Here is a 26,855-nt window from a genome sequence, read left to right as displayed (position 1 = left end):
ATCTTATTCTAATGCTGTTGCTCTGGGGAGTATTTAAAAGTACAGAAGTCAAATCTTGGTGAAGCATGATAGTGGCGGGGCTACAATGAAACAAAATGCCAGTTCTAATAAGCAATATATTTATTCCATGATCAAATAGAAAGCTTTACGAAGGGAAGAGTGTCTTTCACCTCCCTGAAAGTCTACAGAATGTCTTGGTTTGAATCAGAATCAGAGAAATACCTGCTTTAGTGTCAAGTTTCACGCCCATCCCAAAGAGCTCTCTGCTCCACCTAGCACGTTTACTTCCCCATCTTTCTCTAGATGCTCTTCCACTAACCCAAAGGGCAAACAAATAGAGCAGGACACTTTTGGAGGCCCGACTCAGCTTAAGAACATCCACCCTGAATTTATGCAAGGACGCAGAAGGCCACGTCCGTTCTCCCAGCCCAGCAGCGGCCATACCCCGGTCCTCCTGGGACGCGGCCGAGATGGAGCCAGCACGACCCAGCTTCTGTGGGTGGAAGTGCTGCCCTCAGCAGGTGCCACCAAGTAGCTCAGGAAAGGGCAGTGCCCACTCAAGGGACTGCCCTGCTGAACTCGACTCAACATACAGTACGAACAATTTCATCTGGCTTTTTTTCATCCTTACCCTAATAGTTCAAGAGCCCAAGGATTATTGTAGTAAAGCGTCTTTATAAAAAAATATCTCTTGCCGACTTTATTGCCATAGAACAGAGGGGAAGAAAGGTCTGGCAACAGAGTCCAGCTGGTCAGAAAAATGAAATGTGTCAGAGTCACAAGGCAGCGGGAAGAGACCAAACCAGGTCACCCTCAACTCAACCTCACAGCAGGGACACACAGGGGAACGTTCTGGATGGGCTGTTCACCGGAGGTTCAGGCAGGACCCTCACCTGATCGCCCAGCAGATATGAATTCTTGCCTCCCAAGTACTAAATGTGTTTTTACGTGAGCCAACTAATTTAGACCTGGTGCCGTGTTCAATTTGCCGACTACAACACTGTCCATGTTTCCCTCCGTCACGTGTGATGGGACTTTCTTTACCAGAAGATCCAGATGTTCATTAGATTTCAAGGCTTTACATACAAAGACCTTCTGGCAGCCACACTGACCAAAACACACACTGATGTCTAATCAAGTCAAACAGCGGTCAAGGCCAAAGCTATTTAGTGGACACGATTCAAATGCCATGATGTTTACGTTTTCTTCCCAATGTTTCTGTGAACCATCGAGTTTCCACCCTACTTCCACCTCCAGCTGGTCACCAGTTAAAGTTTAACTCCTCTTTAAAGATGTCCTCATCCTGAAAGCTCCCCTGAGCATTTCAATCCACAGTGAGGTCTCTCCCGGAGAAGCGGTGTCTTTATTCCTAGAGGAGATGACGCTGTATGATTGATCGGTGGCACGTGGATGTCTTCTCTCCCAGGAACATAGTGACCTGAAGGGCAACGTCATTCTGTCTCTGTGTCCCCTGTGCTATCCCTGGTTCCAGGCCTTGCCTGGGCCTCATTTCCACAATGTAACTGTAGCTGTACGTGAAGTTGGACTGGTTCTTGAGAGCTCAGAGAAGAGACCTGTGTTGTCTGAGACATCACGATCTTTGCTGTTATTCCACCGTATAAGGCAGCGGGATAGGGGGAGGGTAGCCGTTGATAGAGAATGCAGTAGCTTTTTGATTAAAAAGTCAGAGCAGGTGATACTGTGTTGTCAAGAGCTCCATTTGAACCATCTTTAGAAAGTTTCCCCTGGGGGACTACAGGTGATACCCTCGTTCCATCCCTTACGGTTTTCTAGCGCTTACCAGACACAGACTGAGCTCCTACTCTGTGCACTGTGTAGAAGCTGAACAATTAACTCTATGCTCCCTCCTGGGTGATTGTAGAGAAGTCACCAGGTAACACCAAGACGGCACGAGACCATGCTGAGTGTCACAACGGAACTGATGTAGATGGCAGAAGAGGAGGCCTGACTCAGTCTGGGGGTGTATTTTTCGTGCAGGGTGCAATGGAGAATGTCAAAAAGGATTCCTGTCCAAGTCCATGTCTCAGCCAAGACTGGAAGGATGAGTTAGGTAAATAGGGGGTGGCAGTGGGGGCCAGAGGGAGGAGAATTCAAGACCTCTAAGTCTGTGAGGACACATCCTGAGGTGAACCCCGAGTTACACCCTGGTTTAATCCTGCAAGTGTGGGTGGAAACGGACTTCCTTCTAGCAAACGGAATGTGGAAGAGTGATGGGTTGTCACTTCTGTGAATACATGAATTATAAGGACTCCGGCTGAGCTCTCCTGCCAGCCTTGCAGAAGGGAGCTGCCATGTTGTGGGATGGATCATGTGGTAAGAAACTGCTGGGGCCTCCAGGAGCTCAGAGCGGTCCTGGGTGGCAGCCAGCAAGGAAACAGGGACCTCAGTCCTATAACTGCGAAGAACCAGATGCTGGCACCACATAAGCTTGGAAGAGGACCCCGAGCTCCAGAAGGGAATGCAGCCCCAGCTGACATTCTGACTGCAGCTTGGGCGACGCCGACAGAGGCCCTAGTTAAGCCGTGCCTGGAGCCCTGACCCACAATACCGTGAGGGAATTAAAACATGTGCTGTTAAAGCAACTACGTTAGTGGTAGCTTGTTACATAGCAACAGATAACTAATCAATACCTCTGCATGCCATCACAACCCTGTTGGATGTTTGTATCCTAAATCCCTGCCAGGGTGAAATTGCTGAGGAGTAGAAGAGCATGGGCCGCCTGGGTGGTTCAGTCGGTTGAGCTTCTGACTCTTGATTTCAGCTCCGGTTGTGATCTCAGGGTCGTGTGATCAAGATCGAGCCCCAAGCTCAGTGCAGAATCTGCTTCAGATTCTCTCTCCATCTCTCCTTCTGCCCCTCCCCCCAACTCTCTTACTCTCTAAAATAAACAAATAAATCTTAAAAACAAAACTTAAGAGTGAAGAGTATGTCCCTTATACGCTTTCCCTTGCTGAGTGTCCCCACGTGGAATACCTCCATACTTGTCACTGATGTGATGATGGACGGAATGTCTGTGTCCTCTCCATCTCTCAGTGTGATGGGATTTGGACGAGGGACCTCTAGGAAGTAATTCGGTTTGGATGATGTCAGGAGGGGCGGGGGGAGGGCCATGATGGGATTAGTGCCCTCTAAGAAGAGGGAGAGAAGCCCGAGCTCACTCTCCACCGCCCGAGGACCCTGCTTGCTCTCGGACTTCCAGCCTCCAGAACTGTGAGAAATAAATGTCTGTTCTTCAAGGCACCCAGTCGGTGGTATTTTGTTATAGCAGCCCAAATGAACTAAGACAGTCAACCATTCTCCTTTCTACTCACCCCCCCACCTTTTTTTTTTTTTTTTTTTTTGAGAGCCCGTGAGAGATAACACCCCGGAGTGGGGAGGGGCAGCGAGAGAGGGAGAGAGAGTCTTAAGCAGACTCCACAATCAGGGCTGGGCCCAACACGGGGCTCGATCATGACCCTGAGATCATGACCTGAGCCGAAATCAAGAGTTGGATGCTCAACTGAGCCACCCAGGCGCCCCCTTTTCCTTTTAGAGAAATAAATTCTTTGGTTAAAAACAATGTAATATGAGTGGAAGCTTTAAGATATTTTTCAGATGCTGCACTGCTACTCAGAGGGCCAGGAGGATGAAGCATGAGGACCGCCTCTTACGTTCGAGTACATCCGAACACTCAACGGTCAAGCCCCCCACCAGCTGCCTGCATTTCTGTGCCAAGTCACATTTCTGTCTTTCCTGGGCGATGAGGCCCAGGAGCGGAGGAAAGAAACAAGAGTGAACAGCAAATGAGTATTTCAGCAGCTCCCTGCTACAAGCAGAAGAGGTCACACAACCAATTTTATGGCTAATTTTTGCTCTTGAGGCTAAACTGTCTGCCCCTCAGCTCCTGTCTGGAATAAAACAGATACAGGCCTCATCTCCACCACACCAGCATGTTCCCAAAATGACCTTCACTTGCTTTTCCAGACTGGATTTTGGTCAACCTACGAGATCCTGGACTACTGGCCGGTCTCTGGCACAACAGGTCCTGTGGGGAAGGGAGAGCATTCAGCATCCGGATTACTAACAGTTAGAAAGGTCTGGGCTCTCACCTCTCTGAAGCCAGAGGCTGCCCAGCACTTCACGGCACTGAACTGCTCATCAGCCCAAATGTGCTGACTGCCCACAGGAACGCGCGCACACGTATGCACACAGTCTGGGTCTGAGGTTTCAGAAAACAGAGCTCCTGACAAGTCAAGGACTTCAGATAAAATATTAACTGTCTGGAGGACAAAAGACTATGGTAGGCATGGCACCATATTGTCCCCCAAGTTCAAAAATAATTTGTTAGCAACTGCACAGGATACCTGCCCTAACATCTCCCAGGAGTTCGATGGGATGAACGTTCTTTCTTTTTTTTTTCTTTTAAAGATTTTATTTATTTATTTGCGAGAAAGAGAGAATGAGTGGGTGAGGAGGGGCAGAGGGAGAGGGAGAAGCGGGGAGCCCGATGCGGGACTCGATCCCAGGACGCTGGGATCGTGACCTGAGCCGAAGGCAGACGCTTCACCGGCTGAGCCACCCAGGCGCCCCACAGGATGAAGGTTCTTTCTCTGTAACTTTACCTTGGTCTTGCCCAGCTGCCACTGGCTGTTGGAGGAGTCATAGAGCTGCAGCAGGGCCGTGCACTTCCCCCGGATGTCCTCGGGCACAGCCGCGTTCCGCATCAGCACTTTATACCTGCCGCATAAAGACGTCACCCGCGTCACCTTTTGCTATGAACCCTCTTTTTCCCAGTGCCTCCGAAAAGAAAGAGATCTATTCAGCCTGGCCTTGCCTTTTGTAGAAATCCTGAAAGGGTCTCCGGACTGCATACCCCGCCTTCCGGATCCTCACCGTCTCCAGCATCCCCGAGTATCGCAGCTGGTTTAGCACAACCGCCTGGTCAAACTGGTCTGGCATCTAGAACATGCGAAACGGTGAGAAGATAAAGTGAACGAGACAATCCCCTCATTCTCTCTGTCTCACACACACACGGAACCCAGACAAAAATACAGAAGAGAAAGCAAACCCCACCCCCAGGGACCCATCACTTGGCTTCAACAACCATCAACCTGTGAATCCAGCACCATCCAGGAGCCCTTACTCCCTGCCCTTAAATTTTTCTGAAGTCCCAGATGTCACATCACCTCATTCGTAAATACGATCAATACCATTTCTCAATATAACCACACCACCATTATCATGTCTTAAAAGATACCAATAAATCTCTGGTATTAATCTCCAGGTTCAAATTTCTGACTGTTTTAATGATCATAAACATAACTACCATTTTAAATACTGTTTTTCCAAGAACCTAGAAAGTGTCATCCGATGTCACTTTATTTACTTTTTGAACTTCCATTTCAAGGAACTGAAAGGCATGTTTCTAGCCACAGAATAGAGTGCCCCAGTGAGGGATGGAGGGAGGGGTGGGTGCGGCTAGGGTGGGGGGTGGGGAATGGGGAGTGGGGAGAGAGAAAGCAGACCAGTGGAGAAAAGATAGAATTTTAGTTTTCTCAGTATCTAGTCAAATCCTCCATGTATCGAGAGCTCTACAAGATGATCCCTAAGTAAATGAATCCAAACCAAAGACAGACCAAAAAAAAAAAAAAAAAAAAAAAAAAAAAAATCAACCCAAAACTTCATGTCCTGAAATGTATTCTCTTATCCACTCCATTACCAAACAAACTAGCATTGTTGACAGGACAATGGTCTTTCAGGGGAAAGCCCAAAAAGTAGGCCATTTCCCACTTGCAGCTTTTTGGGCAATGATTTGTTTTTCAATTCAAACAGCCATTCCCTTGAACTAATTTGTATTTTATCCTACACAACTGTAAATAAAATGACTGAAAAGGGGTGCGAGAGGATGGAAGTACACTGTTAAAAAGTGCAAGGAGAAAAAAAAAAAGAAAAAGAGTGGCTTAAATTTGCAGTCCTTATAAACGTGGTCATTAACACAAATTTAGGCTTAAAGCCATGTTCTCCCGCAGGCTTCCCAAACTAGCAAAGAATAAATTTGAAGAATGCTCTGTAAATCTCCCCTACAGCTTTTGATGGAATAGCCTGCTATTATCTACAGCAGGCTGACTTCTCTTATATTTAATTTAATTCCTTCTACAAACAATGTGGTCAACTTGTCTTTACTCAGCAGTATTCTACCCGAGTACAGCCAAAAAATTAGGGCAAACGTCCAAAAAACTGTGGCTCCCTGGTTTTTAGTCTTGATTATTTAAATATCCCTGAAAAAGGAAGAAAAACATAAAAATATGAAAAGTCACCCTCAGTTACTCTTATGCCTTATCTTTGTGTTCTAAAAAAATGGAGAGAGGCAAGAGTTCTAGAGGTATTTGGTTAACATGCTTCCGTTATATTATCTGGGAATATAATCTGAGCCGCAGCCATCCACAAAGACTAGCATAGAGCTAACGTAAAACAGACACAGAATAAAGCATCAGGCTTACCCAACTTTGTTAAATTCGTAATCAGACACCTACTAATTTAGTATTCAATCACGGGATGCTCAGACTTTTCTCAATCTCTCCCCTTCCCGGACCCACACTGTTTTTCCCCGCGTCTTTTCTTCCAATCCCTTATTTAACAATGTCCCCACGATTCCTTCGTTTGGCACCAGTTCCTAGAATGTCCTAAAAAAATATTACAAAAGGGATGCCCCCATCCAAAAAAGTTCAGCCACACTCACCATCTTCAGCCTCTCCGAGGAACATTCCACCTTCGGCTTGGCTCTCAGGCCAAAATTCATATGGAAAATGCCTGCCACACTGACCTTTCTGGCACAGCTAAAGACACTGAACAATAATGAACACCATTCCTGTGCTTTAAAAAGTGCTCGGTCGCCATGACAACCCCTTCCACTCTCGGGCTAATTAGTGTGGTGTGGCTGTAGGATTTCATACAGCCCAGGGAGGGAGGCAGGGAGGCAGGGGGCCACCAGGAGCCACCGCTCTTTCCATTCCAGGCTCACGGTGCAATTGTGTAGTAATTTAACCAGGAAGGGGGATCTCTAGGCAGACTGTTGCCACGGGCAACCCACACAGCAATCAGATTGGGGCGGGGGGGGGGGGGGGGGGGGGGGGTGGGCCGGGCAGCGCGGTAAGCCTGTATTTCCATCCCTGCTTCTCTTTTTAGTTTCAACTTCCTTCTCTGGTGAATTTAATGTTCAATGATGACCCAGCTGAGGCGGGACACGTCACAACTTGAGGCATTTTCCTTCCCAAACTTCACCGGCGCACACTGGTCTTCACCAGGAACTAGTTTTCCAGAGCTGGAGTTTGCTCTGACAAGAGACCATCTGACATTTTGATGGCAGCAAAAAACATGGACTTTGGAAGTAACGGCTATAAACCAGGGCTTTAAAACACCTACTATGTGCAAGGATTCATGGTTCATGCTCAAGGAAGACTAAAAAAAAAAGTGGGGCTAGATTTTTTTTTCTTCCTTTAATCAACAACCCCCACCAGGGCGCTGCATTTGTTACAACTGATGAATCATCACAGCCTAGAGTCCACAGTTTACAGGGCTCCCAGGTCTTGCGCATTCGAAGGGTTTTGATGGATAATGACACACATCGACCATTAGAGGATCATGCAGAGTAGTTTCACTGCCCTAAAATTCCTCTGGGCTCCGCCTACTCATTTCTACCTCCCCCAACCCCTGGCAAGCACTGATCTTTCCATGGTTTCCTTAATTGTTTTATTAACACTTAATTTTTTATTTATTTTTTAAAGATTTTTTAATTTATTTATTAGAGAGAGAACAAGAGCAGGGGGAAGGGTAGAGAGAGAAGCAGACTTCCCGCTGAGACATTTAATTTTTTAAAAAGCAGTTTAAGGTTCACAGCTACATTAAGAGGAAGGTGCAGAGATTTCCCTTAGGCCCCTGTCCAGCATGCGTAGCCTCACAGGGGCTGCATTCTGTCTCCTAGGACCCTTCAACTTAGAAGGGTGGCAGGTATACCAACCAATCCTCATTCCTTACATAGCAGAAAGCCAAATATAAAACCGTATCAAACATTAAAATTACGCTCCTTAGGAATTCAGAAGAAAGCAAAGTATGAGGAGGTATGGGGGACACAATTTGAACCCAGGTCTGACCCAGAGTCTGGGCTCTAACAACTTCTATTCATTGCTGCAGGGGAAGGGGCGTATCACAGAGAACGCAGCACAAACAATAGCTAAGAGGCAGAACAAGAACCTGGGTGTCCAGTTGTTAGTGTGGGACGGGGGGGGGGGGGGGCGGTGGACCTGGGCGGCTGTGCTTCCTGCATCCCAACTTTGATGGCAATTGTTTTCAAGATAAGGAGCCAACAGAGGCTTAGAGTAAGAGATGAATGCGGTCAGATCTGAGGTGTACAAGGATCACTTTGTTGGGAGCGTCAAAACTGGAAACAAGACCAGAAGAACGGCCAGGGATATTTTGATATCAGGCACATCACGAAATATCACGCAGCCATTAAAAACGAGACCAAGTGAAAGATGCACTAGTAGACTCTCAGGCCTTTGGTAAGCTGAGAAAAGATGCAGGAAAGTATGTATAACAATCTCATTTTTGTAAAACAATGACCTCACCAAAAAACCCCAAAGGAACAAAAATACCCCCCAAAAGAACAACAAAAAATCAACCCTGCCCTATTTATTGTATGTGCGTGAATATACAGGCATACATCGTCTTATCACGCTTCATAGATACTGTGCTTTTCACAAACTGAAGGTTTGTGGCAAAGCTGTGTCAAGTCTGTCGGCACCATTTTCCCAACAGCATTTGCTCACTTTGTCTCTGTGTCACGTTTTGGTAATTCTTGCAAAATTTCCAACCTTTTCATTGTGATCAGTGATTATGACTCGCTGTAAGCTCAGATGGTGCTGAGCATTTTTAAATTAAGATATGCACACCTTTTTTAAGACATAATGCTACTGCACACTTACTAGACTCCAGAATAATATAAATATAATGTTATATGCACTGGGAAACTAAAACATTCATCTGGCTTGCTTTTTGTGATACTCACTTTATTGCAGTGGTCTGCAACCAAACCCACAGTATCTCTGAGGTATTTCTGTCTAAATCTAGATACGTATGTGCAGAAAAGCACAGGAAGACTCAGGTTTAGTCCTTATTGGGATTGGAGGCGCTGTTATGGACGGTGGGAAGAAAAGTTGCTAGGAAAAAAGGGAATGAAAAAATTAGGCTGCACTGAACGAAGGAGATAATCACGTATATACAATATGACTATTTTTCTACATGGCTACATGTCTTTGAAAATGTTTAATAAATAACATTTTTTTACAAGGTAAAAAAAACCCAGATATCGAGTGGATTCTAGAGGTCCTGCATGGAATAGAGTGAAAAAGGGAAAGAGAAGAAGACCAAGTGTGAAGCTACTGGAAGAATACTTTAAAGTAGAAACAACCTAAATGTCCACCAACAGATGAATGCATGTGGGTGCCTGGCTGGTTCAGTTGGTAGAGCGTGCGACTCTTGATCTCGGGGTCATGAATTTGAGCCCCCACATTGGGTGCAGATTACTTTAAAAAAATGAAAACAAAACAAAAACCCCATAGTTTATCTATTCACACAACGGACTATTATTTGGTCTAAAAAGGAATGAAGCACTAATACACACTATGTGAACCCTTAGAACATTTTACTAAGTGAAAGAAGCCCGTCACAAAAAAAATCACGTGCATATTATAGGATTCCATCCATATGAAATGTCCAGAAAGGGAACTCTGCAGACACAGAGTCGTGGCCGCCTAGGGCTGGTGGAAGCAGTGGGGGTAGGTATGTGTATGTGGGGGGGGGGAGGGGGGCAGGCCAACGGTAGGGGGTTTCTTTCTGAGCTGATGAAAAAGTTCTAAAACTGAGAGTGGTGATGGGTGCACTTTATGTGTGAACATACAAAATCCCGCCAAACTGTACAGTTCAAATGGGTCAATTGTATGGTATGTGAATTCTATCTAAATAAAGCCAGTTTTTTAAAGTATTTTAAAAGCCACACAAGACATGGAGGCATTTAAAATGGACAAGCAGTGAGGCGCCTGGGTGGCGCAGTCAGTTAAGCGTCCCACTCTTGGTTTCGGGTCAGGTCTGATCTCAGGGTCGTGGGATCCAGACCTGGGTCAGGCTCTGCGCTCAGCGCAGCGTCTGCTTGAGATTCTCTCTCCCTCTTGCCCCTCCTGCACGTGTTCGCTCTAAAATAAATACAGAAATCTTAAAAAATAAATAAAAAATTAAAAAATAAAATGGACAAGCAGCAATGGATGTGAGGGAAAGTCTTCATCCTGGAGACAGGATTGAATGTATTTGTTTCAGGTAATTCAATTCTAAGAAAAAAAAATAATAATGAGGATAACTATCTTCCCCTACCATCTTAAAAAGATTTCAGAATGCCTCGACAAAACAAATGACTGATAACAGAACATGCTAAGACCTCCCCCCAAAATCCAGTTATGAGCAAGCCCTACCTTCTGCAGCTTCAAATCTAAATAAAGGGCAAGGGAAGTGCTGATAAACAGGGACCCAGGACAGGGGAGACGCTTCACAATCAGAGACAGAAATAAACGCATTTATGTATTAATGAATCTGATTACCCGGAACATTACCTAGCCTTTCATAATTTCATAAATATTGCATAAAGACATTAAGAAGGGTGTCAGCGAACTTGGAAATAGCCACCTGTCTACAGTACGAGGACATTCAGTCTGTGCTTACTGAAGAAAATAGAGCGAGTTCGTTATCGATAGACCCTCAAAGTTCTCGTGCTTCTCAGCATTTGAGGGAGATCTCAGAAACCAGGCAAGGAGCCCTGGGAACTCAGGAAGAGCGGGAATCTGGCTTGCCACGCAGAGGCCCACGGGGTTTGGTGGGCGGCCAGCCAGGCCTTCAGGGAGAAGGGTGGGTGAGAAGGGCAGATGATTCTACCTTGTGGATGAGGAAACTGGAAGTTCCTTCCATAGACTGAGCAACCTTCCAGGTTACAGCATGAAATGCCCGTTTCTGTTTGAACCCAACAAACAACTGGGTCCAAATCTGGCTCCAATCTGCTTAGAGTGCAATATGGGCAGCAAGCCGTGGGCCTGACAATACAGGTCCGCGGAGCAGAGAAAAACCAAACATGAGAGCTGAATATTTTACCGACAAGTGCCTTCCTTATTACTGCCCTTAGTAGCTTAATAGAAAAAAATTTTTAACTTTCTATCTTACAAGACTTAATCTCCTACCTCTTTGGTAGACTGTTTCTCAAAGTGAGCAGTATAACATTCTAAAATTAAAGGGTCCTATTTCTTCCTCATATTTTTAAATGGATCTTGACCTACTTTTCAATGTGAAATTCATTCACCTTTATTTACATACATATTAGGTCTGCAGCTGAGGGACTTATTTCATAGTCCATATTATGTTGGTCTAGTCCCTGGCATCCTAAGAAATCTAAAACAAGCTAATTATTTAGTAAAAGGAACCCTTACATGATTCTTTATTTTGGTAAGCAAATATTACGGAGTCGGGGAGAGGCACTGCAACTAACATTACAGAGGGGATTTAGTATCTTTGGTGTATTTGTATTTGCATTACCATTATCGGATATACCTTTACTCTATTCACCTTTAAACATAAACCTCACCTCTGATAACCCTTCTTCAACTACAGAAAATCAAAGATCCCAGAAAGGCTTACCCAAAGTCAATTATGTTACACTAATAAACTATCATTCCCAGCCCTGTAATGACTGAGAAAGTCTTACAATGGGACGCCTATCCTCACCTTACTAATTAACCCAAAAAATTAATTAAAAAAAAAAAGACGCAAGGTCTCTCAATCTTTATTTGCTATGTTTGCTACATCAAACTCTCAAAAGCAGTTAATAAATATTGAACAGAGGTTTATCGCGCTTTGAAGAGTTTTCAAAAGCATGGTTACTAAAGTGGCAATATAATTTTCCTGACCTTGAACAGGCACTAAACAAAAGCCCATTAAACTAGCGACAAAAGTTCTTTGTACTTACATCAGTCATTTCACTCCCGGGTTGTTAAACACTTTACACAGTTGTTGCTGCTTGCTAATTCTGCATTTCGAGCAAAGAGGCAGAAACTCATTTCCCCTAAAGAGGCAACCCCCTGCCCCCTTCCAGGTGAGGCATGGGAAGCAACATGGTTACATTGACTGGCAAAAGCTGTCATCAGTCCCGGAGGTCAGATTATAGAGCTGGAAATTTCTCCCTCACCAGGCACAGCCTTCACACGACACCCCTCCCAGCCAAGGGCGGTCACCAACCCTGAGGAGAAAATGCTCAACTATTACAGCTGGAAGCTGCTGTGTTCACCTCAGAGCCACGCACACCCCACCTACCCGACTGTTGGAACAGATCTCTCTCTCTCTCTCACACACACACACACACACACACACACACACACACACACACACACACACACGCAGAATCTTTCTGAGGTGCTGCTTTAGTCATGCTATGCCCCTGCTCACAACTCCCAGCACACACCAAACCAAGACAAAGGCTTCAATCTCACGTCCCAGGCCCCGCACTATGGCTCCAGCCAGCCTTCCAGTCAACACACAGCTAAGTACACCCTACATTTTATTCAAGTTCTAGAGAACCCTAGCTGTTTCTGGACTAAAGCCGTCACTTCCTGTCTTCCTCAGCTGGAGCTAGCCTCACCACCCGGATGTTCCTCCCGTTGTCTCTAACTGGTGAGTTTCATGGATCTTTTAGGGGTCCCTCAAACATACCCTCCTCAATACATAAACCTGTTCCTGGGGCATCTGACCGGCGCCATCTGTCACCTCCCCTTCACTTGGTAGCACACATGTACTTGCCTTAGGATGTGACCTTGACCATGCGTTTTCTCCTGGCATATATATCCACATGTCCGTTAGACATATCCATGTGAAGTCCCAGTAGATGATACACTCTCAGGGGAGGGTCTAAATTTTATAAATTTGTCACTAAATTGCCTACCACTGGCCCCGACACACCAGATACATACACTCTTATACTATGGTGTTACATAAAAAAAACAAAAAACAAAAAACTGTGGTTCTGTTTACAGCCTTTTCCAGCGTACTTATTTGGCAAGGACTTAGAAATGATATCAAAAGACAGTTCATCAAAGGAAAAATTGATTAACTTCTGTGTGTAAGATATTGTTAAGACAATGAAAAGACAAGCAATACACTGGGAAAAGATTTAAAAAATATTTATCTGAAAAAAATACTGTATCCAACATACAGAAGAACGCTTACTACTCAGCAATATGAAAACCACCACCCAATGTAAAAAGTAGGGAAAAGATCTGGACACATCATCAAAGAAGATTTAGGGATGGCTACTAAGCATATGGAAAGATAACTCAACAGCAGTTGTTTTAGGAAATTGCTAATTAAAACAATGATACCTCCACACCCGTCAGAATGATTAAATCCAGAAAACTGAAAATACCCAATGATGGTGAAGATGTGGGGCAACAGGAATGCTAATTCACAGGTGGCTGGATGCAAAATGATACAGCCAATTTGGAAGACAGTTTCTCATAAAGCTAAACACAGTTTTATATGATCCAGCAAGCATGCTCTTAAGGATTTAGCCAACTGAACTGAACACACAAAAACCTGCAGGTGAACGTTCGTAACAGCTTTAGTCAAAACTGTCAAAATCTAGAAGCAATCAAGATGTCGTCCAATAGGTGAATGGCCGAAGAAACCGTGGTATAGCCATATAATGCAATATTATTCAGAGATTTTTAAAAAAGAGATATCAAGCTCCCCAAAACAGGGAGGGACCTTAAAGCATAGTGCTACAGGAAAACAGCCTGAAATGAGCATACGTGTCTACTACTTGATTCCAATTATACAGCATTCTGAATAGGGCAGAGCTATAGAGACAGTGTAGACCGCAGTGGTTCCCGGGGACTCAGGGGGGGAGGGATGAATAGGTAAAGCACAGGGAGATTTTAGGTTGGTGGGGCTATTCTGTATGATACTGTAATGGTGGATACACCATATGATACATTTGCCCAGATCCGGAGAATTTTGGAGAATTTTAAAGCACAAGAGTGAACCTTGGAGGATCCCAGGAAGTAATGTATATTGTCACAAAAGAATCTCAATGTATTACAAAGGCGTGAAAACCACCTCACCGAAGGAGTGGGGGCAGGGCCGTCTTACGTACCTTTGGAAATGGGGTCTGTATGCAAGACTAGGGCAAAGGGGTATACGCATATACGCACTGTGCTGCAGCTGACAAGAGTTCTTCCCTGGGAAGGTTCACAATTCCACTACTACTGTACAATTAAATAAGTGGATGGCGGATGGCGGGAGCCAGGTTTCTCACTGTTGTAGGGCGAATTTTGCAAGAAAACCTTAATAAAACAAATTCTACCCAACTAGATTTGATTTACTTTTATGAAAACAGGAGCAGAAAAACTCTGTTCTGGAGTTGGTGTAACTGGAACTCTTAAGGATGCCAGCCACAAGGTCCAAGCGGTCCTCAAAATGTGTTTCTAGAGAACATGCCCAAAACACAGCTCAATATCCCGTTCTTTTTCTTAACTACTTATAGGACATAAGCAGAATGTGTTTCTATATGAAACGGTTCAGCTGCAAAATACAATGAAGTAACTTCTCAGTATGGAGTTTGGGGACGAATGTAAAAGAAATTGGGAAATAAAGGTAGTCTCATTTTTCCATTAAGTTATGGTTAAATGACAGAATAATGCATCCAAAGGTGTTTTTTTTTTTTTAAATCAGAAACAGAGAGAATGTATATGGCGAAAATCCCACAGCTCTCCTGGAGAAAACCACTCTGGCCAGTTTCCTGCGACTCCGTCTGGACATTCTATGCACGTACAAACACACGACTGTGTGTGCGTTCTACACACACCTATAAGCACATACAGGCGTGCGTGCGCGCGTACACACGCGTACACACACACACACACACACACACACACACGCTTTGTTAAAGAAAAAAGAAAAGGCAAATGAAAGCATGCCCTACATTCTGTTCTCACCTAAAGACATCGCTGTTAGGACACACAGGTGCCCCATGTTCTTTCCACCAGCCGCACACCAACGTCACTACCAGGAGGTACTTCATCAGCTCCCTAGGGAGGACGTCTCAGTGGTTTCTACTCTTGGCTGTATTCTGTTCCGATTTTACTGAATGGAAGGAAATCAAAAGAGTGGAACGGCGGAGTCCCCACACCAGAGCGCTTCCTGTCCACACCCCTATCCTGGCCCTCAAGAGTCCCTTTGTTTTGTGGCGAATGCAGTCCTGTACTTTCAATGGCCCGTGGTTAGGAGCACGGAGAACTGGAAGGCAACTGCTACCACGTGAAGCTTTATAACCTCCTGGTCTCTGCCCAGCCTCGACCTCTAAGGCAACAGGATTAGGGAGATGCCTCCTGTCAGAGAGGCTTTGTTCTAGGACAAGATCACCCTGCAGGAGACTCCCTCAGCTCTCACTTTACACGGTGTCCTTGTTAGTTCGACATTTTAATCAACCAGAAAGTAATTACTGATAAGACTCTAGTGACTTAATTCTGTCAGTCTTCTATGTGGAGTGTTGTAATTTTATGTGTGCCACCATCTTGTAGTGTATCAGACCATGGAAATGTGAGAGTTTGTCACGCTACATAACAAGGTCATTTAATAGTATTTCTAGTCCAAAGGACGCATAGAAACCTACAGGGATGGATTATGATAAAAGGCTGTGTCTTAAACTAATTTAATAAAAATAGCAGCTACTACTCACTGAACAGGGGCTATGTTTCCACCAATGAATTAAGCATTCTACAGGCATCTCAATCCTTCCAACTGCCCTACGAATTACATCAGCCTATGAGGATCAAGTTAAATGTGTAATAGAAGGCAAAGAGAGCCAACTCCTCAGGAAATGCTCCTAGCTAACATCTGTACAGCACTTTGCAGCTTCCAAACTACATACATACAGGGGAGCACGCACTCATCTCTACCACCCAGGAAGGCAGGAAGGGCAGCTGCGGTGTCTTCATGCAACAGGTCCAAAGATGGAGTGACGGAAGTCACGCCACATGGCAGTTACCAGGACAGGCATCACTTCTTCTAATACCGGAATCCCTGCAGATTCTGCCCAAGCGTCCCCAGAGCGCAGGAGCTCCTCTCCTTGTCAACAAGTCCGAGTCCAAAGTGACCCCACGCAAGCAGCTACTATGACCACGCCCGCGGGTGGCTGATCACGTTGAAGCGCTTCTGTTCTGGTGCGTGGACTGCTCTGTATTCATGAGTCCCTACGGTGGTGGTGGTAACGGTACTACTAATACCATCTGTAGCAATGGTACTAGTAATAACAGTACTAGTAATAAAACAGGAGCAGCAACGAGGAAGGCTAACATACCAGGAACTCACCATGTGCCAGACATTACACCAACTTTATAATGCTAGCTTTTACTGAACTTTTTAAGATTTTTATTCTGAAGTAATCTCTACACCCAACGTGGGACTCGAACTTACAACCCCGAGATCAAGAGTTGCATGCTCGGGGCACCTGGGTGGCTCAGTGGTTAAGCGCCCGCCTTAGGCTCAGGTCATGATCCCAGGGTCCTGGGATCGAGCCCCCCGCCCCCCACTGCTGCCCCTGCTTGTGCGCTCTGACAAATAAATAAATAAAATCTTAAAAGAAAAATAAAAAAGGGTTGCATGCGCTACCCACAGTGCCGCTTTAATTTTAGCAACTCTAAGGTAGGGATTATGATCACCCCCATGTTAAAGATGCATAACCTGAGGTACAGAGAAGGTAACTTACAAGCGTCACAAAGCTGCTGCAAGACGGAGCCGGGCGCAGTGAGGGCCGGGCCAGCACCACGAACCCCTACCTTGCACTGTCTGCCCTACAAGGTCCGAGTTCAGAAAGGGGGATGGGGAGTTCCTGTAGTTCCAAAATTTTCATTCTTTAACCATAGGCTTTGTTTCCTGGTACATTTTTCCTGAATATTCTTGAATGAAAGTCATCACAATAGCTATGTTGGTAACTTTACACCAAAACAGTCGTCAACTTCTGAGGATTAAAACTCTAAGGAGACAGTACACTTCATTAGGGCAGGGGTTGGCTGCCTTCAGCCTGCGAGCTACATCCGGCTTGCCACCTGGTTTTGTAAACACAGTTTCCTTGGAACACAGCCACGCATTGTCCGTGAATTCTTTCACACGACAATGGCAAAGCCTGAAATATTTACTATTTTGCCAATTGCAGAAAAAGTATGCCAACCAACCCGGGAGAGAACGAAAGCCAGGTAAACAGTGCAATCAAAGAGTGCAAACTAAATTGCAGTCTGCAGCAAATTATGTATCGGATTTAAAAAAAAAAAAAAATCAATACAAAGAGAAATGTAGAATACCTCATTAATGATTTTGAAATTTAGTACGTGTTGAAATAACATTTCGGCTATATCGGGCTAAAGTATATTATTAAAACTAACTTCATAAAAACTAATTTCTTTTTGCACTTGAATGTGGCAATTGGAAAAATCTTAAATGATATATAGGACTCACACCTTATTTCCACTGGACAGTGCTGCTCTAACAAATTAGGTTGAGCCCTGACTCTAGGAGGACGTGAGGAAAAAGAGCAAGGCTTAACATTATAACTCTATTTGCCTTTGATACTTGGAGCATATTTTTATATAAAATGAACTGTCAGACTCTTTCATCATAAGGCGTATATAGAGACCAAACCAAAATATATTACTTTTCACTGAAAACATGATCCATTATTCAAAGATGAAAAACACCCCAGGCAGTTTCCATGAGGCTAGTGATTCCAAAGAAATTAGACATGAAGAATTTCCATGAACTTCAAATAAAGTGCTAAATAACAACACAATTCTCAAACAAAACATACGGATTTCATTTTTCCTAATAAATTTATACGAAGTTTCTAATGTCACTCCAGAAGGTTCCTAGACCATTCAGTTGGCTCTACTTTTAACAGGCCACTGAACCCAGTGTCTTTAGCATCTATAATAACAATAAAAAAAAAAAAAAAAAAAAAAAAAGCACACCACTGCGGGGGGTCTGTAATAAAGCTAGACAGAAGAGGCAAAAAAGGGTGCACCCTGATCGATCAGTTCCCCAAACCTGGCAAGTAAACGCCTGGAAAGGCTATGGCTAAGGGCCAGCTCCCCGGTGTTCAGAACAAGCACTTTGTCTTTGTGTCCAGGGGACATTTACCCATTTGAGTCTCAGCGACCATTGTGCTCGCGTCACATGCTTGTTTCCAAACCCCACAAATGGCCCGAAAGCCACACGTATTTAACGTTCGGTCGAATGCTTCCTTGAGTTACAAGAATGCAAGCCTGCCCTCCTCCACAGTGTCTTTCTTCCATTCTTATTCCTTTCCCGTTTCCTGCTTTTAACAACAGCCCCTGCACCTGCTGCTCTGATTTGAGTTCCTCTCCACGGCCATGCATGCAGAATACTGCACACGGCTGGGCTTCCTTCCCGCCTTTCCTGCACATACCGGACACAGACGCCCCCAAGCCTGCCTCCCTCTGGGCCATGAATTCCCAGGAAACCCTGCAGGAAGTTCCCAGCCTTCAGGCCTGCACGCCAGACCCCTCTTGGGGGGCGAGGTACCGGGGGGGGGGCTTTCCTGTGGACGCCCTCTGCCCCTCACATGGGGAAGACCAAAAGCAGCATGTTCCTGCAAAACAGAACCCCTGGGCTGTTTAAACAGAGTTGCTATTTAAACTGATAAGAAATTCTCACTACCAGGGAAAAAAGCTATGGTTTTCTCCTTGATTTTAAAAGCCAAACAGCAAATAATGGTGTCGAATATTTAAATATGGGCTACTCTGCACAAAAGATTTTCTTTACCTCAATCAAATCTCCCAGTACCCTGTAAATAAAGACAAGTGTGTAAGCCGGGAACAGGACTTCCTTATAGACATGGAAGAAGCGAATTGGTGTAACTCGAGTGACTCGCCCAAGGTGACGTGGCTGCTAAGCACCAGGTCCTGTGAGTAGATTCTGCGCTCTTCTTCCTTGCAGAAGAACCAGAAGGGCATCCCTCCAAGTGTGGCTGGTGACGGGTGCCGGTCCACGATGAGACAGACACCGGAAGTGGGAGCAAGCACTCAGGATCTTTAGCAGCAATTCGACATGGATGCACCATCGAACTTTCCACTCCATGACAAACTGGCAATAAGAAAGAACTGCTCTCTTGCCACACACAGTATGAGAAGTACGGTTCTACAAGATAACCAATGTCAAGGCTGGGCAATGCTTATAAGAAATATAAGTATACTTATCTAGCTTCTTCCTCAAAACTGTTATATGTTAAATGTTTATTCAGAAAATCTGATATCACATCCCAAAAAGTTCTCTGAGCTGTACATAAGTTACAAATATTTTTGTATTTCCATCTTCCCATCTTCATCCACTCTACTCCTCATGTAAAGTGTTATTTGCCGGCGGGGCCCATCAATCCTCCCTTGCTAATGGAACTCCCACTGTACTCAGGACAACTGTCCTGGGAATGAGATCATTGCAAGCTAACCGGGCAAACTCACCCACCTTTGCCAGACCCTCACCCTCCCAAGCTTCCTGTGGACTGGGGCAAACCTACTGAGGGAGGATTTTCCCTTCCGAATAAAAGGAGAGCTGCTCTTTTGGCCCTACCCTGATTCCTTTCACGGGTTAATACTTACTCTAGGAGGACCAAATCTTTGTTGGCTTGATTCAGAGATGCATCCCAAAGGGACAAAGAGACACTCAAAAACTAGCTGTTAACTGAATGAAGATATTCTGTGAAGATGTAATGGTTGCCGCTATGGCAGCCATTTTGCAACCTTGAGGAAGGACCACAGAACTGCAGACATACTGATGTGAATCCCCAATACTGTGAAGCCTCTAAACAAATGCTGATTAAATGTGATACTTCTATGTATAAATCGTGTAGGTCACTGTTGGCTGAGATATTGTGTCTTCTCAAGAGTTGAGGTTTTTCCAAAGGGGGACTGAGGGGAAGCAAGTGTGTGTGACCCACCTATACCACCTGCAGTTGGATGGAAGAGGTCCTGTGGAGGAACGGAAGTGTAAGGATTACCCCCTGGGAAGGAAGGGGCACCAGTGGGGAATGGGCTTAGGCTCCAGAAACATCCAGATCCCTGGTGGAAACACAAGGTTGCTGTATAGCTGAAAATACTATTGTGGTTAATACGGTAAACTTCACAAATATCCAGAAAACATAGCAGAGCAGACATCATCACTGACGACACGAGCTGGTCTGTGATGCCAAAGCCAGATGGACATCCCAGGGCTGTGGTCAAGTTCAAATCTAGGTCAGAGAAGTCAGAATCAAAGACAGAACGCATGGACTGCCCTGTGGTCACAATGAAAACCACGAGTTGGTGGCCTCATGTGAAGCAGCCACATAGCCAAGAGGCTTGGACAGGGTAGTTCTTGGGAACACTGTACTCAATGCGTTGTTGAGACCCTGACGGAGGGAGGGAGGGGACACCGTGGAGGAAGGCAGGCGAGTTCGCTAGTGACAGATGTTCTCAGTCCTCTGTGGGATTACAAGGTGCGGTCATGCGCCAGAGTTGGAAGGCCCACATCAGGTTCGGGAGTGTGGGAAGTCTTTGAGGGCAGGGAGGTCTCCTCCTCCGGGGCTGACGCAGACATGTCCTAGAACCAATCACAGCACAGTTCTCGGATATCCTCCAGTGACATGGTGAGATCAGAGAGGACGATGTGGGCATCATCTAAGACAAGCAATCTGGACAAAGCTCAGTGAGCCCAGGGTCCTTACCAAAGCCCCAAATTCATAAACTAAACTGCTCTCCTCCCTGCCGTGGGCCGCTGTTTTTATGTCTGGGCTCACGCAGAGATCTTTCAAAGCACGTTACTTATGATCTGAGCACTTTTAAAAATATGTATGCTCTGTTCCCATTAAAAAAAAAAAAATTTAAGGCCCACCAATGAATCCAACTGGGGCATAAAATGAAATTACAGAGTGAGTCCACGTGGAGATTAAGTGAAACTAGGGGGGTTGCCTGGGTGGCTCAGTTGTTAAGCGTCTGCCTTCGGCTCAGGTCATGATCCCGTGGTCCTGGGATCGAGCCCCGCATCGGGCTCCCTGCTCGGCGGGAAGCCTGCCTCTCCCTCTCCCGCTCCCCCTGCTGTGTTCCCTCTCGCTGTGTCTCTGTCAAATAAATAAAATCTTAAAAAAAAAATGAGAGAGAGAGAAACTAGGGGACTGAGGCAAGAAAAAGAAACAAGTCCCATCAAACAGAGTAGTAACAGTGGAAGGACAAGACAGTGGGCTGACAGGGCACATTTAAATTCCGAAGAGGTCATATAAATTTAAAATAAGAGGTTGGGAGTTCGAGATATATCTGTATCTATAAATCGATCTTGAGAGTCAATTAATGTGTGTTGAAAGAGACTCAGAAAAACACAGAGAAATGGGGGGGGTGGAAAGGAGGGAGACCACAGGTTTGTTCTAAATTGTCCACAGACCCCAGTAAAGATGACAGAAGGTCTGATCCTTAGCATAAATCTCATCTGGAAATCCTCATAAAGCAGCCTCCCTCTTGGGTATAATCTGTTGCCATTTTATCTAGTGAATATAATTAAACCCTTTATCTTGCTAAACTAAACTTCAATCTCACTGTCCATCACTGTTCTATTTCAAATGTGCCGTCCACCATACTGAATAGGTCAGAGGCCTTTTTATTCACACTCGCTCTGAAAAATCACGCTGAGAAATATGCCTTAGGAGGGCAGCTGTGTCTCTTCACAGATGCTGGCGGAGAGATGCCAGCCAGGCACAGAACCGCTAACGTGGCCGTGGACCAGACCAACTCACTCACACCGTCACCAAGGTTATGCCAGTGCTAGAAGGATGCTGAGCCCGAAGACAAAAAGTAGGGCATGAGGTGGAAGACAAGAGGGACACGTGCCCAGTGGCCCTCCATGCTTCAATGTCCACAGCCTGGAAAATCTGTCAGACGGACATCTGTAATGCTTGGCCAGAGTTATTTTTATAGTGCAGTGCTACCTCAGGTGGAACTCAGACAGACCACCGTGGGAGGAGAAATTAGTCTACAGATAAGAATCAGGAGAATAGTGGAGAGACCGGTGCTCTCTTGCTTTCAGGTGTTGAATTTCAGAGACAAAACACTTTTGAGCCACTGACAGATGAAGATCAGAGATGAAGATCATTCATCATTCTTAAGTCTAAGCTAGGATATGGAGGAAAAGGAATTCCCAGAGACAATTGCCACAAAGGCAAGTAAGGACTGAGGAGTCTGAATGGTTACAAAAAATATGAAAATAAAAATGGCAACTGGGAAAAATCTGAGCCCCCAAACGAGAGACATCAATTATTGGAAAGAGTAGGATTTCATCAGATGCCTGTTAGCTGAGGGCGGGAAGGGGCATGAGAATCACCCCATCCTATTGCCTCATTTACACAGGAAGGAACAGGAAGTGGCCGCTCCATTCGCTGACAAGAATACAGCTAAGGAAGGAGTTGCTGCTCTGATAATGGATGTAGCAGACTTATCAATAGTCGTGAATATGGGCTGGGAGATCAGAAAAAAATGTCAAAGAAAAGAGTTTTACTTGAACACTCTTCAGTGCAGCCTGTCTCTGCGGGGAAATGGCCATGTGTTTGCAAGTCCTTGGTAAATTCTACTTTCTAGAAGGAAAATGAAGTCCTGGTGAGAAGCGGGTGCCGGTGAGCACAGCCTCCCAAGAGTCCTTTCTCTTGCTTATTCATGTATTAAAGTGGTTGTCTGCAAGTCATAATGGGAAATTAGCCAGCCTTAAACACAGCCAGTATCTGTTAAGTATAAATTAGGAACAGCACAAAATATTCCACTGAGCACTTGGGAGTTGCTAGGAAACGGGAGGTCAGGCAATGCTCAAAGGCCAGGTTCTTCCCATCCCTGGGGCCTTGACAGGACTCCGCAGCCAGAGCGTGGGGCCAGGCTTCGGAGCTGTTCTACTCAAGATGCTTAAATCGGATGCTCCCCCACCCTGCCCCGTTGTCCCCCTCACGGTTAAAGAGCCCAATGCGTGATGTGCCACACCGGCTCATCTGCAGCCTGGCACATTTCTTCATGACCCTGGTGTCTGAGAATCAGTACAAAAGAGTTTTAAGTTCAAGACTCTTCCACTACCCAAGCAAAATGGTAAAAAAATAAATAAATAAATAAAAGGGATATGTACAGAGACAGAACAAACACATTCTGAAATCTGAGAAAGACACAGCAAACAGAAAACACGTATGACAATAAAACGTTCTTTTCTCTTCACCTGTCCTCAGAATAACCTATCCATCCACTTCCTTTAGGGATCTCATTGACCGTAACCACTTTCCCCATTCTTGGATTTAAAGAATGGTCTTCAGGGTTCTAATAATACTTTTCCCACAAAAGGGTCTTTTTCTACATTTACCTCAAAATGAATATAGGTCCTTAATAAATTCTATTTGAGGGTGCAGTGTCAACTTCAGTGAGTGGTGAATCAATACAAATGATGGGTCATGAGAGGAAATGAACAGCCCGATTTGCTGGCACTGCCACACAATTGCCATCGGCGGTCTCCTCCAAGACATATATACACATTGCCTCTTTCCGTAATGACCAGCAGGATAATTATCATCGGTGGCCACCGTGTGTGTGCCAGACTGAGCTGGGGGTCCTACAGACATGATCACAATCAATCCTTGTAACCACTCTAAAAAAGGGTGACTGCTGGGGCGCCTGGGTGGCTCAGTCGGTTAAGCGTCTGCCTTCGGCTCAGATCATGATCCCAGGGTCCTGGGATCGAGTCCTGCGTTGGGCTCCTTGCTTTAGTGGGAAGCCTGCCCCTCCCTCTGCCCACCACTCCCCCTGCTTGTGCATGCTCTCTCTGGCAAATAAATAAATAAAATCTTAAAAAAAGGGGTGACTTCTGTCCTTACTCCATCAACGAGAACACTGCGGACTCAGAGACAGACCAGTGACACGTGCCTGGGGACGGTGAGTACAGCATTTTCTGTAAAACCTCGCTCAGTTCACTGTGATACACGGCCTCCTGATACATCTTCATTAATTACTGTAATCCAAAAATGTTTAAGGAGTCCCCCACTTATCGTCTAAAGGACAGACTGCCTTATTCGCTAGCAAGCAGCAAAAAAATCAACTTGTTCTCTGAGAATTATGATAGCCTTGCAGCGTTAGCCCCGGAGTATGTAGAAAAACAGGCCCAGGTAGGCTCACTGCTACAGTCCCTAGGCTGGGAAGGATCAATGTTGAGACAGAGTTCAAGTTCTGTAATTCAGGCAAGAAAACCGTGGGACTACAACCACTACCACGCTATATGCTGGGGAACACAACGCAAATGCTCCTGGGTCTGACTCCCCATGCCCCCCCCCCATCAGTGTTTTGGCATTTGAGGCTGGTCAGGGATCATGAACAGACACAGAAAGGATTCAGACATAATCTGTTCACGTCTTCGCTGCTTCCTAGATTTTAGCACCCAATCCTCAAAAGAGTTAATATGCAACGAAAGGGTGTCTATCCCTTTATGCCCCCACAGCACCCAGCAGAGGACAATCTGTGCGTGAGGCTGGTTACCAAAATGACCAGAACAGAGAACAGAAAAGCCCGTGCATCCAGGCCAGTGGCTAAAGGCTCTTCCATTAGTTCCAAACCACCTTCTCAATCATGTAACTACATCAACATGTTGTAACAAGGAGCGTGGATGTGCTGGGAGTAGGCAAGGTGAGTCATGGAGAACAAGTGATGATTGTATTGTAGCTCATTTTTTTCTAATCGAGCATGAGAAGGGAAAAGCTTTCACTCTGCGGACCCTGGCAGAGCCCCAAGTATGTGTAAACCGGGAAATGCCTCCAGCTCAGCTCTAGACAGCAGGAGCTCCCAGGTAGAAGTGGCCCAATCTGCTGATGCCACCAGGTTACAGACAATGACTGCTTTAAGGGATGGTCAGGTGCCTTAAGTTTTACAGTTTTTTGTACCTTTTTGCACCTTTGCTACCTGGTTTGGAGGATTGACACGTGTGTTAGAATCCTGGAAATCCAAACCAAATGACGTCATAACGAGGTCCAAACTGCCCTTCCACCTCCACGGAGGACCTCAGTTTACATGGCACCTGGGAGCAAAAGGCCCTAGGAGCTGCAAGTGGGGTCTGATATCAATTCAGTAGTCCAAGCTTTATTGGAATTGACATAATGACGTCCACGAATCAAATACACAGGCCAATGTTTCAGAGTTAATACAAAAACAAATGAACCCCGAAAAAGAGAGAGAGAAGGAAATAAAAAGAAGCCAGGCTAATTTTCTTTCTGCAATTTCTCAAGCCACAATGAACATACTAACGATGCTTTACTTTCGGCCCTCACAATCTTGTGGGACGTATTTGACTCCCCAAAATTGGTTTCAGTCCTCTCCTTATGTATTGTGATAGCCTTAATTAAGCTGTCCCAGTGGAAACAGTATTAGGTATACTAAAAGGATTTCGTATCCAAACCCTTGTCCTTTAAACCCTTTCGGGCTCAAAGGCAGAAGTCTGTTATCCAACTTGAGGATGCATATTCAAACTTCGTTTTCTTGTGTATCCAGAGAGACTTTTTAAAAAGCTTTACTTAACAGTTTCTAAAACATTTGTGTGGTAGTGAACTTTTCATTATAAACCTGGAGGGGGTTGAGGTGGGGATGCTGCAATATTTCTAACAGGGACACTTGTCTTGCATTTCATAAAGGCAAACTTGGAGTGTAACACAGTATAATTCCAAAGCGAAACAGTATTCCCTTTTAAGTGAAACAGTGACAAATGAAGCATCTGGCACACTTTAATGAGCTGTTTTATCCTTTCAGAGTGGCTGAAACTAGGCCACCCATTCATCTGAGAAAGTGGGTAGTAGCACAGAACAATTACGTAATCCTGCAAGACACACTGATATTAAGGGCACCCCATCCCCCCCTTTAAGATTTTCTAATATTACTTACTAGGAAACAATACATGTTAACAAGGGACTCGAAATTTCTGGAAAAATGTTAAACGATACGCCATTTTCTCTTTTCACCCTATATTCAATAGTAAAACTCAAGGTTCAAAGCCTGAACAATTGGTATAATAAAAATGAAATTGGGGGCGCCTGGGTGGCTCAGTCGTTAAAAAGCATCTGCCTTCGGCTCAGGTCATGATCCCAGGGTCCTGGGATCGAGCCCCACGTCGGGCTCCCTGCTCCGCGGGAAGCCTGCTTCTCCCTCTCCCACTCCCCCTGCTTGTGTTCCCTCTCTCGCTGTGTCTCTCTCTGTCAAATAAATAAAGTCTTAAAAAAAAAAAATGAAATTGTACCTAGATGCCATTTTACCGAGAGCAGAGGGAAAATAGGATAAAAACCAGGAAATAATCAGCACTGACACCATAACCCACTGGTTGCCAAGCAGGGCAACTTTGCCTCCTGGGGGAGGTTTGGAAATGTTTGGAGGCCCCTGGGGGCTGTTACTGGCATCTAATGGGGAGAAGGCCGGGGAGCTGTTACAGGTCCTACTACACCACACAGAACGGGGCCCCACAGCAAAGGATCGCCCCGTCCAAAACGCCAACGGCACCAACGTTGTGATATTCTGCTATAACCCGAAAAATCAGAAAAACCCGATAAACAAGGAGGCGGAAGGTAAAGAATGTGAAATTATAAACACATTCCAATTTGAAATGTGATGCAGGGGATGCAGACCAGCACAGAACTAGAAACTTCAGAAACCCAGGAAAAAAAAAAAAAAAGTGGGTTACAA

The 26,855-nt window shown here is 45.2% G+C and overlaps 1 protein-coding gene across 2 annotated transcripts in view; it reads right to left on the bottom strand.

Annotated features, from left to right (window-relative positions):
- MYO10 (myosin X) overlaps positions 1–26,855 on the bottom strand; it is a 207,049-nt gene that overhangs the window by 32,488 nt on the left and 147,706 nt on the right. For both annotated transcript variants that reach the window (XM_025867451.2, XM_073891075.1), the window contains 2 exons: positions 4,835–4,959; positions 4,623–4,737 (listed from right to left, as the gene is read on the bottom strand). In XM_025867451.2, coding sequence (XP_025723236.1) covers positions 4,623–4,737; positions 4,835–4,959 — 240 coding nt within the window. The remainder of the gene's footprint in view (positions 1–4,622; positions 4,738–4,834; positions 4,960–26,855) is intronic.

This window comes from Callorhinus ursinus, unplaced genomic scaffold (assembly GCF_003265705.2).
Source record: "Callorhinus ursinus isolate GAN/ISIS: 27379988/994484 unplaced genomic scaffold, GSC_fseal_2.0 scaffold3, whole genome shotgun sequence".
Lineage (NCBI taxonomy): Eukaryota > Metazoa > Chordata > Mammalia > Carnivora > Otariidae > Callorhinus > Callorhinus ursinus.
Note: the sequence above shows the minus strand (reverse complement) of the source record. Positions and strands in the feature narration are given on the sequence as shown.